At 40.3% G+C, this 15,008-nt stretch overlaps 1 protein-coding gene across 3 annotated transcripts in view; it reads right to left on the bottom strand.

Annotated features, from left to right (window-relative positions):
- Positions 1 to 13,985, bottom strand: part of ELAVL4 (ELAV like RNA binding protein 4) — a 63,520-nt gene extending 49,535 nt beyond the window's left edge. For all 3 annotated transcript variants that reach the window (XM_075037611.1, XM_075037609.1, XM_075037610.1), the window contains exon 1: positions 13,869 to 13,985. In XM_075037611.1, coding sequence (XP_074893712.1) covers positions 13,869 to 13,985 — 117 coding nt within the window. The remainder of the gene's footprint in view (positions 1 to 13,868) is intronic.
- Positions 13,986 to 15,008: the final 1,023 nt, after the last annotated feature.

The following is a 15,008-nucleotide window of genomic DNA, read 5'->3' as shown; positions in this document are numbered from 1 at the left end:
TGAACCAACATCTATTTCCTCTTCAATCGCCCTTCTACTTCTCCCAAATTCGTACCAGGCAGTTCTGTACCTAAAGTTTTACAAGGGCTTTATTTTATTTCATCATTCTGGGTTGCTCCTTATTCCCTCCTGGCTTTTCATCTGGATCTACTACTTGTTCTTTCAAGCTGCATATGAAGGCTAAAGGAGTCTGAAAAAAACAAACAAACAATCTCATCAATAAGATGAGTTCTTTCTTTGATTGATGCTCCAAGCCAAAATGTGATGAAAACATCCTCTTCCTCCATGGATTGGATTTTATTAGGCAGATACCACAAAGGCAAGAGGTCTCCCAGTGACTGCCTTGTCCCTCTTGAAAAAGGGACAGTGACTAACAAAAACCGTATCTAAAATCTGTGCTACCAGGGTGATAAAAAGAAACATCACTGAAAACATTTAAGTATATGAGGCCAACCTTGAAAGATTGGAGAGGGTTTCTGAAAAGCCTGGATACTAGGTAATAATAATAATAATAATGATACTACAAGAGCATGGTAGAGATCAACATCCAAGACAGATCTTCAGGCTAAAGGACGTACAGCCTAAAAATACACTGAAATGAAAGCAAAGGAAATTGTGAAAGTCTTCTTATATTTTTGGTTACTTTCTGAATTTTATTTTTAGCTCAGAGTTTTGTTTCCTAATCACTACCTACTTGTTTAGTTTACTGACTGTATTACTGAGTTATATATTACTAATCGGTAACTGGATTATATTACTGACTTGGGAGTATGTATGTTGCACTGTGTACTGACACACAGATTCCCACAGGTATGTATATGTTCATGTAAGAAGCAGACAGCTGCAACTCTTCAGCTGCTGTAGACTTGTCACAATTCCACTTTATGTTTTTCCCTTCAAGAAAATAATCTAGAATCATTTGCAACCTGAAAGTTGAGACAGTGAAAGCTGTATCACAAGCCATACTGAAACCTAAAAACGTCTACTTACCAGAAGGCAAAGCAAAGCAAGGACAGAGGAAGCTCTCTGTGAAGCCTAGGAACATCCAGCCCCCCACCACTGTTATTTCTACTGAAGTTCTAGAAACAAAAGCTACAATTTTCAGAAGCCCTTAAGCAATTTAAGATTCATTAACGTTCACTGCAATAGGATTTCAGCTCCTAAGCTATAAATTCTTCTTCTGAAAATGCCGCCCATATATTTTTCATGCAGACAGGCTTATATTAGGCAGGAATAGATAGCTTAGCAAAACGCACACCACAACCAAGATGTTTTAAGGCTCTGTCCTCAACAGGACCTTAATGAAGACACACTGGTAAACGCAATTAGGAAACACTAATCAACATGTGTACATCTCGACTGCTGGCAACATCATCTCTATGGATACTGCTGCTTGCAGGTCTAAGAGATAGACCCCAAAATAGGACTTAGCAGAACACCACAGTTTCCATCTCCATCAGCAGAAATGTTACCTTACTGCAAAGCAACAGCATATTTCTCTTAAAACTGAACTGGATTGGTAATAAAAAAGAAATTTACATCTTTTCTACAATTCACCTGTAAGTCTACAGCCCTGTACCACATTAATATTACTTATGGAAATAATCTTTTCATGAAATATAGACATTCCTGCTTCTGTACCATACCCATGGTAGACACAGGTACAATGAATTACTCCAAATTAACGTGGCCATCACCATCTTAAAGGTCATGAACAGATAATAAAGTTGAAGACTTGAGAAATTTCTGGTGGAAAAATGATCAGAAATGACCTAGTACGCAGAGGCAGCTGTTTACTCCAATGGTCTCACAAAAGAAGTATCTACACAATGGCTTAAATGAGAGTAAGTTTTAACGTACTCTATGGGATAAGGATCTCAGTAATACTTCACTTAAATTCAAACAATCTCATACATAAAAGCATCTATGCTAAGCTCAAAGACCCACTACCATAGAATAATAATATATTATTCATCAATAAAGGACAAAATATCAAGCACATATGCATGTATCTGTCATAGATCAGGCTAACAAATCCTAATGGTTTATCCTGGACATAAACTCTATTAATCTCTGTGCTAAGGAAGGGAAAGATGCCACAGGCCAAATCAAACACCCTCCTTATTCCAATTACTAAGATGCCTCCTAAAATTTTCAAATGAAATAATACTCTAATTCACCAAATTCTTATTCAAATAAACATACCCTTGAACACCAAGAAATAATAATAAAAAAATCTTTCAAATCACCTCTTAAAAAAAACCCCAACAAACTACAAACCAATGAGCAGACCTCATGGATAACATACTCCTGATTAAAACACAATTCTGCTAACGCACCCCACAGGAGCCCTGCCAGCACCAGCCCCTGCTCAGATACAGGCACCTGCGGACAGGGTGGGACCCCGGCCACCCCAGCTGTCCTGACTCAAAACCCATACAGTACATCTTGCTTAGATGTCAATAGGCAACTGGAAAAGTGACAGCATTATTAGAGATTACTAGGCAGAAATCTCCTAACAGTCTAAACACATAAGAACAGCTCCCTTGAATATTAAAGAAGTCAAAATAACCAAGTTACTGTCCTTTCTACTGGCTACCTTTCCCTTACAATACTCAACAGTCATAGGCAGACGCTTTCAACTCAGAGCTGGATCCACTCCATCTGTGTGTTTCACCTCAAAGAAGGGTAACTTGGTGACAGAAGTGACATTGTGTCACTACTAAAACTAATATATCACCTAAGCACCCCTGACCACGGAGGCATTCAGCCTAGGTGTCCTGGTCCAGCCTGGTGTTGAAGCGCTGGAGGAGAACATGGCTCCTGCAGCAGCCGCAATGCCTATGTATGGCTGCAAAGCTTCTCGATAATCACAAAGAACATCACACAAATAACGTTCATTTTTGCATATAGCAAAGACTAACGATGGAAATTAAACTCAACAATTTCTACCCCAGTGAGCATCTACATTTGTGAACATTCCTTTCAGTAGTTGGGTAATGACAAGCACAGACAATAAAAAAGGGATTCTAAAAATATACTACTCTTTCCCTGGATTAGTGTGTCTACAGTTAAATATAAACTGTGCTCTATAAATTATCAAACACAATGTCAAATTCTGCAGTGCACTCCGGAATGTCTCACAGAGCACACGAAATACAGAATGATAATTTTGTCCTGGCCCAGTTAGTCTAAAGAACAATATGCTACTGTGCTAGATCATGGAGTTAGTTCCCATCAACGGTCACTCTAAAAATGGCCACAGCTACCACCGTGGTTGCGCATTGAATTTTTCAGGACCCTCTGCATCAAGCAAAGAGATTAATTCCCTGAACAGCTGCTCTCACAGGAAGGGAATCAAAAGCAACATTGCCACAGTATAGCTGGCACACGCATATTAGGAAGAATTTCCAGCATTCACGCTTTCTGCTAAAAATCAACTTCCCCCTACTCATCTACTGCCAGTAACTTCATTTGGAACAAAGATATACAGGGAACAGTATTAGAACTATTTTTATTTAAGGAGCATTTGTTTACATGCATTATTACTTCTACAGTGTCATGACTGTGCCTTATGCTCTACAGAAATAACAGGATGAGTCTTTGCCCATAAGTTCTTTTGCACATAGTAAAGCAAGAAGTCACTGACTACCGTTCAAAGATCAAGGATGACCAGTGGAAGAAAACAAAGTAGAGCAATTAAGTCACATTTACAAACTCTTCAAACAAGTAAAAAAGCCAAATACCCCCAAATATCTCTGATCCCAAATGCAGAACGTGTTAACACTTCACCACAGTGTAGTGACTTAAACCACGGGTTATTTCATGCTGTTGAGTCATGAATTTTATATTATCTAACATCAAACTGCTTATGGCTATGGGAGTCTACATGTCAGCTTAGGACTGAGAAAAGGCACAGCCTCCTCCACAGATTAGCATTCAAATCAGCAAAAAGGTTCGGTAGTATTTTGCCTGTGCGGTTTTCTACGACCCTCTCAAACCAGAACTACATGAAACAGGTTGACTTCCACACACCTTAAGCACATCATAGACATCAAGAGTTTAAATTAATCCACATATTAAACAAAAAAAATCTCCAATGCGAAACCTTCTGAGGAAGTTTAGTCTAGCAATAATAATTCTCAAAGTCACAAATATCAGTTTTGCTTTTCAGAGCAGTAGAGAAACATGGCCTTCTGGCAGCTGTCCTGATCTGCAGCAGGAGAGACAAGGGGACAGAATCAGTTCCTGGAATTCCACATCCTCGCTGGGCAATGGGACATAACGCTACAAGAGGAGTCAGATCTACCTTAAATTGTAAATTATGAGTATTGCTGTCTTTGCTAGTTTTCCAGTACGCAATAATGAGAGATTCATAAGGGGAGGAAAAGTAAGAAGGACAAGCTTCCTTCATCCCTCATGTCCCTACAAAAGCTTTTCAAGAACACTTAACCTGGGAGTAAACACTTCACAGTGCTCAGAAAAAAACAATCGGCTACTCCAAACGAGCACACATGCAATTACAGGCCAACACGGAGGGCCCAGGCGCAGTGCAGTTACCTGCTCCAGCAGCAATCTTTTGGTCTCGACATGGAGGGTCAGATAGGACGTTCTCGCCAAACGTCCCTCAGGAAGGAAAAACCAGAGGGAGCTGTTTGGTTTTCCTTCCACAGCTCGGTGAACGCACCCGGGTACGCAGGGAGGCGGCTGGATCTGAAGGACTTACACCACTGGAAAGGCTCCAGTGGCATTGCTGCCCTCTGCCAACACCGAAAATCACTTACGTGGACAGAGATGCATTACACATGGAACCTTCCTGAAGCACTGCGAATGACAGAACCACCTCCCATAGCCATTTGCGTCTGTTTTGAAACAAACATACATTATCTGATCACCTTTACCTCCAAGAGCTCCGAATGCTCAAAAGCCAAATACGCAACCACCCCATCCTGAAAAACACTGGCGCACAGCTCCAGACTAGGAAAAATACCAACCATTATGTTTAAGAGCTTTTATAGCAACAAAAAAGTTTAATATTAAATGAATAAAATCATTTTTTTTTTAAGAATTCAAGGACATATAATTTCCCATCACAACAGCATCGCTGACGCAATTGCGTGTGCCTTAGCAACAAAGGCGTACTACAGTATTTTATATACATCGTGACTCTAAATATTGTCAAAGCCAGGCTTGTGTTTTACTGTGCAACTAAACTATTTCCAGAGAGGATGCACAAAGGTTTAGCTATCTTGGTTTTTTTAATTATTTTTTTCCTCAATATTCTGTCTTTTTGTCCCATTTAATTAACGATTCCTAACTGGTTTGCAGCATTTCCTGGCTTTTACGTATTTTCTTCATGGAGGTGAAAGTCCTCACATAAGACACAGTCAAGGGCAGAACAATAGGTAAGGCAAACTCTCAGCTTCCTCCCTACTTTTTGGGGCCCTAAAGAAGCAATAACGCATTAGGAGCTCCAAAACAGTTAGGGAAAACAGATTATAGTGACAGAAGATACAGATCAACCTAACACCGGTTCTATTCAGCCAATTCTTAATTAATTTATGCAAGCAATGTAAATGCTACAAATAAGACAATGTTAGGTGGTTGCAAAAATTAATTGCATTCTTATAATCTCATCTGAAAGTATTTCATTTCTAACACTGATGTTCCAATGCTATTGCAAACTCTGTCTGAATACTTAAATAAGTAAACAACAAACAAAAGGTCTCTTCTTCAGTGCCACAAGCTATCATCCAAAACTGGTTATAATTAAAGGTGTGAACAACAGAGTAACAAACCTGCAAAGTCAAGGTTCTGAGAAATTAATGGGCATCACACCACTGCACCAGTTCAAATTTATCACTCATTATCTCCCCGACTAGCACAGTGCTGTTTCACATATTAGTGCCTCCTTCTCTTCCCTCCAAGCCTTTCCTGCCTTTTCTAGATGGCTAATTTTAGACAATTACTGCCTCTGACACATTGAGACCTTTTCTCCCTCCTTTCTTCTTCTTGCTGTAAAGCTAGTGACCTACAAAAGCCCCCTGCGCCTAAAATATTCCAGTATTTTAGAAAGTAAAGATTGATCATTTGAAGGGAAAAAGCAAGGAAGCAAACAGTCTTTGAATATCCATTTCTCCAACATCTTCACTTTACATTATCTCAAATGGTTAAACGTACTCAAATGCAAAGGCTAAGGCAAGGTACAACTCCCCACTAAAGAGTATTTTTATTAGGATTAAATCTATTGTACTTGTTGAATTGAAACACTACCTTTCTCTTTCCAAAATTCTTTAGAAAATGAAAAAATGTGCCTTGCTTTTAAAGTTACTTGCAAGTCCTACGCTGCTGGTAACTGGACATTTACACAAACAATTGGAAAGCATTACATTACGCAAATGCCCTTTCCCTTCTCATATAAATCCCAGCGTTTTCCTTAATGTCCATTCAAATTAGAAGGGAAGATACACATGCATGCACACACACATAAAAACACATCCATACCCATCTCTTCCTCCACCCTACTCCGAAAGAAAAAGAGAAAGAGGAAGAGAGGGAGAGGAGTGCACTGGGGGAGGGGTGACTTTCCATCACAGATTGGCAAATTTTGCAAAATCTGGCCTATCCTTTACAGAGGTACCATGCTTTTTAACATCGCCTCGCTTGCAAAAAGACTGTTTGCGCCCACTTCTCCCCAAAAACCCCAATGACATTGAAAAAAATACTGCATTGCAGTATTTGCCAGTGCATCGGAGTGTATCCAGTTAGCTGTCCCACAGACAAACAAATGTACATTTTAATGTGTCCAGGCATGTAAATGAGTTGTCTAGTGGACACAGATTGCCAAAACAGACAAGTGGATTTGTCAAGTTATCTGCATCTCTCTCCCTCTCGCTATAATATTCTCTGCCACTGCCCATTTCTTGCCTGGGGTGTTTGCTGAAATTATTTTGAAAGTGCAAGTTCCCAAAGAAGAAAACCAATTCCCCTGCCAGAATGTGGGACGCAATACTTTATTTCTTTTGAAAAACCTTGGGGTGTGGAGTGGCTCTAGGTTATGTACCAACAGTATGACAATTACACACAGAAAATAACCTGCATTTAATTAGTACACTCTCAGCATACCAAGTAGGAAGGTTGAGAAAAAAAATTCACTGTAACCTAGAAGATATTATTTCAAAAAAATTAATACATTAAATATATGTAAGATTAATGCAACTGGATTTTCTTTCAACAGAGTCACAATATTTAACAGGACCAAATAAAGATGATGAAGACTATTCCAAACCCATTCAAATGGGATTTTTAAGTATACCCCTTCTAGCTCACTGTAACCATCCTTTGTCACAACAGCTCCGGCTCACTTTGAGAGCGCTCAAAAACGCAAAATTAATAAAGAGGAAGAACGCAAAGGAGGCAACCAAGCCAGTCAACAGTGGAGAGGCATGCCTGTATCTAACACGGGAACTTGATTAGTAGAGTACATGGGGATAAGATTTTAAACTGATGGCTGGTATTCACACTGTATCAATATCCAACCATAAAATTTCCTCCATTCTGACTAGTAGTTCACCAAGACAACAATTTTTTTTTTTTTTAAAATGTCACGTCTAAAGACGAATACATTTTCTCTACCTTTTTGTCTTAACAGAAAGAGGTTTTATGTTTTAATCTTTCGTTAGTATTTGTAGCAATCTTAATTCAATCTCACTAACTTAATAGCTATTTTTCTATAGGAGGATTTACAATGCTATCTTTTACATGCAAAAAGAAAATGTCACTATGTACATGCAGGCTGTATTCATTAATATAATCTTAAAACAAAGAAATGAGGAAGATCTGGGCAGGAACACGTGCGCCTTAAAACAAGGATTACATTATTTTTAAATCTTTGTAGAAACACCAAATTGAACAGAAAATGAAAATGTAGCTACTAGCTGATGACTCTTAAAACAAACAATGCAGCTGTGTATAATAAAAGGCACCCTTATTTATTGTCATGACTAAGTTAACAGATTTAGAACACAGTATCTCTGTTTTGGACAGAAGAAAAATTATTTTACTCTCACGTACAACTACAATGCATGTCAGAATACATCTCTGTGCACATGCACAGACTGTAAAATACAGAATTTTACACACGCACACACACCCTCAAGATTCCCCCTCCACCCCCCACATTGTAAAGCAGTGCAGTTTTCAGAGGGCCATTCAATTACTTCTTCATAGAAAGGATTGCAGCAGAAGCAATACTTAAAACAAAGCAAATTAAAAGGGGGGATTTAATTTCTTTTTATTCATATTAAAACTAAGCACCACCGTTCCTGCTTGGATTTGCATTCAAAGTAACCCTGCACCAGAGAAAGGAAGAAAGTAAAAATATCTGAATATCTGAAGAGAGAAAGGCAGGCATGTTCTATATTCCTGCTTTGCTTCTCTTGTGCCTCCTGATGTGTGATAGATGAGCATTTTCTGGGCAACCACATTTTTATATCTTTTACGCTACCGTCTATCACTTACTAGTCTACTATGCTTTTTTAACACTTCTAGCACCAATAGCTGTTTTCCATTATTGTTCGCCACTACAGTAAGATACCCTCACAATTAGCTAAATATTCAGCCACTGTTTAAAAAGTAAAGTTGCCACAAGAAGCCTGACATTGCAAGTGGATATTGCTCCAGCAGACACAGAATAGACTGTGGCTAAAGGTGGGGCCGGAGACGAAGAGAAGAATAATCTCATTATTTTTGTAAATTCCACTCAGCGCATAAACCCTAGGATATGATGAACTCCCCTGAACTGATTATTCTGCCATATAACCATCTGATTTTGTAAAAATACCAATATCACTTAACACAAAATCACTGCTTAGGGTAAATTCATTCTACCTACTGTTCTCATAGGGACATTTGCTGGAAAATTCTAAGAAATGATTTGCAGAAGCTATCAGCTGTGGGAGTTCACTATTATACCTCTGTCAACTTCATTCAATATAATTTACATTTTTTTTTTAAATACTGCCTCACAGGATTCCTTGCAATTTTTTGCACGTACAATTTCACAGCAGGGAGGGGGAAAGAAAAAAAAAAAGAAGGAAAGATAACCCTCTTTTGCAGAGGAGAAAGAACAGATGCTTAAAACCAGATTTCTAGAAATCACTGTAAGCCTGAGCCAGAAATGTAATTAACACCTATTTATAAAGAATAATTAAAGTTGTGACTGCCACAAAGAACAGCAGAGATAATCGAGGTAGCCCCTGCTTTTTTTTTTTTAGGTTTTTTTTTTTTTTTTTACACTGTTTGCAGTATTCCCACATGATTGCCACCTGCTCCCCCACTCAGCTTCCCCTATGCTCGTTTCCCCGGCAACCTTTCATTGGCTTTTCCTCCCAGCTATCGCTTTCAGTTCGGCTGCTCAGTCTAATCTTATTTGTTTTACACCCATCAAAACAAGCAGCTAGACAAAGACAATCCTGTAAGAATGGGAAAAGACCGTCGCTTTGTTTCCCCGGTTATAATAAATATCCGCGGCAAAAGTCTGCAAAACGTTAAATGAAGGGAGAAGGGGAGGGGGGCACCCCCACCCCCGCACCCCCCAGCATCCCGTGGGGCTGGCAGGAGGGACGGGTATTGTGCGGGTTCGGTCCCAGCCCCCACCCCGGGTCGCCCCGCTCGGCGCAGCCCAAAGTCCCCGGCAGTTGTATTTGATCATGCCATTTTGCACAATCTGTAAGGAAAGCACAAAAGAGGGGACGAGACGAGCGCGTCCGGGCTCCTCTGCCAGGAGAACATCCTCTAAAAATAGAAATACTATTTTTCACATAAATGGCTTTGACTTCTCCCGGCATTTAAAAAAGCACAAAACAACACGGCTCCCCCCCAGCCCCCACCCCGACACAAAAAAACACACCCTTCCTTCCTTCTTCCTTCCATCCACCCATCCATCCATCCATCCTCTACAGCACCGGCTCCATAGGAAACGCAATACCTGAATTTTAGAGGCGATTATTAGGTTTGTATTTAAGGCTGGTGGAACACAAGCGGAGATTAAAAGGCATCATCGGCTGCCTGATCCGCCAGGCACATGCGGTACAATGACACCGTGACTGTCAGCAGAGACCATCCTCGCTCGACTGAAATGCAACGTTCAATGGAAACGCCGTGAAGTGCCATCACAGTTAGATACGTTAAATAGATATAGAGAGAGAGATATATATACACACACGCGCGCACAGGCAGACATATCCTGCAAAAAAATAAACAAGGCTCTCTAATTTTATTTTATGACTCACGATCCACCACCCCGAACAAAAGAAATTCGCGAGGCACACGAGAAGCGAGACAAAACCCCACAAGCAGGCTCTCCCCGTTCACTTACCATTTTCAAGCCATTCCACTCCATCTGTGATCACAAAGATGGACCCTTACAGCCCCTCACAGAGTCAAAAGCAAAAAGAGCGTTATGTAAAAGCTGACATTCCTTCTTACAGCGCTGCTGCCCAACGATGCAACAAAATCGACATATACTAGGCGCTGCAACACATACAAGCCTCCTCCTCTTTTTATGAGGTCATGACAGGAAACTCTTTGAAATACAATATGCAGCATTTACTGAAGCTCATATAAATCACCCTCTTTTAAAATTACCATACCTATTGCGCAGTCCACCAAAAGAAAATTACCAATCTCGAGGCTTTTTTTTTTTCCCCCCTCCAACCCCCCCATCCCTCCCCCCCCCCCCCCCCCCAGGATTTTGCTCTGCATTTGTATCTCCAAAATGTCAATGTGGAAATTAACTCCCCCACCACCACTTAAAAAAAAAAAAAAGCCTCTTCTTCCTTTTGCATTTCAGTTAGCCACATACCAGCCTCGCATTAGAAATGAGCTTTTTCCTTTATTCTGAGAGAAATCGCAATTACCTTAAAATGACAAAGTACATCCTTTATTAAAGGATACGCACACATTAAATATGAAAGAGAGAGAGCGAGAGAGAGGGGGAGAGAGAAGGGGGGGAAGGGAGAGATCATGTACAAACAAATCAGTAGCAGAAAACTAAATTCATGTGAAAACACAGACTGAGAACGATGCAGATTCGGGGAAAATCTGTATGTTAGCTTCTAGATCTACCTCTACATAAACCCGCTACGATCCGATTTTAAATCTACTAATACCTACCATAACCATTCTTAATGGCAAATATTGGGTCTTGAGAGGCTTCAACTCTTCTACAGATTTGCTACGGTTTCAGGGAATTGTTTTTTATTATTATTTTGCAAGAGATCCACCAAGCACAGTGCTAGACGTTTGTGCAGCGAGAATCAGAGCTTAAGAGTCGCGATCGCGGGGCGGCTCTGCCTTCCCTCTCTCTGCCTCTGTTTTAAGGCTCAGGTACCGCGGTCCCCGTGCGGCAGCCCCCGGCGGCGGCGGCGGGCGGAGCGGCGCGGAGCCCTGCTGGAACTGCCTGCCGGCGGCTCGCCTCTACAGCCATTTATGGGACCATCTGTCAGCGGCGGGCGGGCGCTGATTGGCCGCCGCCGCGCGGGGAGGCGTTGCGACATCAGGTGCTATTGAAATTAGCCGCTGCCAGATTGACAATGTTAATGATTCGGTGACCTCTACAACAACAGAGACCAGATTTCTGAACTGCTGCTTGTGTCTAGTAATTAAGGCCCGGTTGAAGAAACAACACGCATCCCCGTATTTTTTAGCTTTTTTTTTTTCTTTTTTTTTTTTACCTCTTCCCACCCCACCGGCGCAGGAGCCCTCGGCCACGGCGATGTCATACCTCGGCCATGCTTCAGTGCCTACATCTTCTTACCTCCTGCACGCCCGGCTCCCAGGTCCGGCGTATTTTAACCACCTTATCTTTTTCGACAGTTGCTTTCCGGAGAAATGCATATTTAATGATCTGCCTCTAGGCTTAAAGGCACAACAAAAGCACTTTGGCATGCATTTAAAGCTGCGTTTATTTTCAGGTACTATTGATTTTAATCATCAACCCATCTCTCCTTCCTTCAGCCCTGTCGGGTTTTCTAAAATACATATTTTCAGAAGGGGATTTGATATTGCTGCCACTTGACGCTGTTTAAGGCACAGCAGACACCGATTTATCAGAGCACTCCCCCTGAACGACAGTAGTATTTCAGAATTATTTCACCACCTCGCTTCATTATTCCTCAGCTCCGCAGGAAATAAAACGGTGGCGAACTTTGGGCATTTAAAAGACATTCCCCTCCTCTCTCCCCCCCCAGCCTTAGAGAGGAACATGCTTAACTTAACAATGCACATTCATTAATCCTCCGCTTGCTGCCACTGACAAACTAACAAAACTTCACTTCCAAACAGCAACATTTTACCCTCTCCTGACCACAGCGAGTTTACTAAAAAAATTCTCACAAGTTAGGAAGCATTCGTTTCTTTCTCTTACTCGGGCTTGTTTTCCTAAAGCACGTTTTGGCCAAAGTAACAAGGCATGGCATCCTGTAATTGCCACTAACCTTGAATTTACATTCACCTCAAGCAAAGCAACCGAGGACTACTCTATTAACATACAGAGGAATCATTTAATTTTACCATTCACACATTCATTTCAACGGCCAAGTATGTTTTAAAAATTCAGTATCGTTGCAAGCGTTTTTAAACATAAGAGCTAAAAACGAAGAAGGCTAGGATGGGCCATGTTATAAGCTCACCTAGCTCTTTCCTGGAGAAAGAAAACCTGGCTACAAACCACCAAAACCATTTTTAAAAATACCTAATCAGATAATCGTTGTTCTAGAAGTTTTATTTTTTTTTTAAAGTATAAATATGTCCTCTGAACTGCTAAGCTCTGAACCGACGTTCTGTACGTTTTTAATTTCTTTAAGCCTTAGACAGACTCACACACAGACTAAAACACACCAACAAAACATATGAAATATAGTAAGCTTATAAAATCTAGCTACAAACAGACCAAGCAAGGAGAGAGGAGAAAAAAAAAAATCACCTTTAAAAGACATCATACAATGTATTTGTGGAATGAGCACCGAATTCAATTAAAATATGAACAATGTAGAAGGCTGCAGAGGGTTTCTCTCACCATGCATCTCTTTGAGCACATTTGTAGCTTGGTAAAAACTAGTAAAGATTAAACTAGCTTGTAAGACAGATTTCCTAACTCAAATATTTAAGTGACCTATTAGACTGAACACACAGGCATCAAAATGCTACAGAGCTAGTATATTACCATACATTCTTGTGCAAATATACATCGAATATTAAAGTTAGATTTGTAATGCAAATTTTTACTTAAGGTCTCTTCAGGGGTTAATAACACCGAAGAAGGCATCCAGAAATTATTTTTAAGTCTTTTCAACTTCAGTCTACTTGGTTACTACAAATTCGTTATGCATATCAAAAGATTCAGCCATTTTTTCTGAAACAATAATTGCACACTGCTCCTCTGAAAAATTAGCTATCTTATCCGCCTATAAATCCAGGTACTCTGCACACTGACCACTTTCTCAAAAAGCACCCCACACACGCAGTCTTTCCGAGGAACACTAAAACAAATGCTTAAATGTCCTCAGAGGCCTCTCTGTAAAGACAAAGGCAGAATCCTATTGTTGGAAAAGTCAACCTTATTCTCATGTTTCCAATAGTACCATTTATCTTTCAGGGTAAGGGACTGACCACCGCATCACAGTTGTGACATTTGTAAAGCATCAGATTCTCAATACAGTCTCTCCAGCATCAGCCAGCAAGCCCCTGAGCAAAGCATATTTTTAATGCAATCTTCCCCCACAAAAAGAAACTTGTCTTAAACAGCTAATCCAATATCAAAATGAAATCACAGGGTTGTTTCCCAGCCCCCCCCTCCCTCTCCTTACCATAAATGAGCAGTTTCTTGACTCATTAATGACAGTTTCCCTTAAAAGAAGTGATCTCATATCACTGAGCCCCTCTCCACCACGCATACATCCCAAAGGTTGCGGGTATCTTAGCATCAGTAGCCGCTAGCAAGCTCTCTCATACAGAGCCCAGATGGACTATACCAGAAGCCAATTCAGCGTTAATAACTACCTACTCTGTGCAGTTTAGAAGCCTTACGTGGCATAATGTCCTAGGCAACAGCAGCCGATTGAAACCGCAAATAAAAGACAACCCAATTCTCCAAAAGCATCAAAAGGAAAAAATAATAAATTGAAGAATGATTTTTTAAAAAAATCTTACTTTCATAAGATTAAACTGAATCATTCACAAACATATGAAAAAGGAGAAAAAACAGATGCTGCCCAGAAAAAGTGACAAAATATTACCTCATTATTTAACAAAGCAGCATTAAGCGTCCTGCTGATTTCAAACATCTTGCCACAGATTTTGGTTAAGAGAAACAGAAAGAATCCTTTGCAAGCCCTCTGTCTGCAAAGGGTTCTTCAATTTTCTTGCGCACAACAGAATAGTCAATATGTTATTTCCCTAGAGTTCGCACATTAAAACATCTAGTCAGTGAGCTGAATTTTCCCCTTATCACACTGTAGACTCCTGTTATATGTACTGCTCTCTTTGCAAGATTAGCCTGCCCCAAACATGGCTGTTGTTTAAACTATTCTTTAAAGTAACAGTTCACTCCATAACCACCAGGTGGGCAGTGTACACAGATTCAAGTAACCATCTTAAAAGATTTTTCTTGGAATAGCTGCTGGTTGTGATATACAGCATAAATCCCCCCTACACTTATCAACCAGAAGGAAAAAAAAATTTTTTTTTGCACTGTTTTACGCCCTTTCCTCCCCAGAAGCACACCCAAGCACAAAACCCCTAAAATCACTTAACTTTTACCATTGATTTTTTTTTTAAAGGGACCTTAAAATTGATGCAGGAGCACTTCATTCAGCAAAAATGAACTAAATGATAAAATCCAGTCAGTTCTGAAAACAAAGTGTAATTAAAAGGGAAAGCACACCCATAGAAATGGTCTGTACTGCAGAAGAAACAAAATTAGCTTTAAGTTCAGCACAACAGCGTTC

This window comes from Buteo buteo, chromosome 10, assembly GCF_964188355.1.
Source record: "Buteo buteo chromosome 10, bButBut1.hap1.1, whole genome shotgun sequence".
In the NCBI taxonomy this organism is placed as follows: Eukaryota; Metazoa; Chordata; class Aves; order Accipitriformes; family Accipitridae; genus Buteo; species Buteo buteo.
This window is presented reverse-complemented; position numbering and strand designations above follow the sequence as displayed.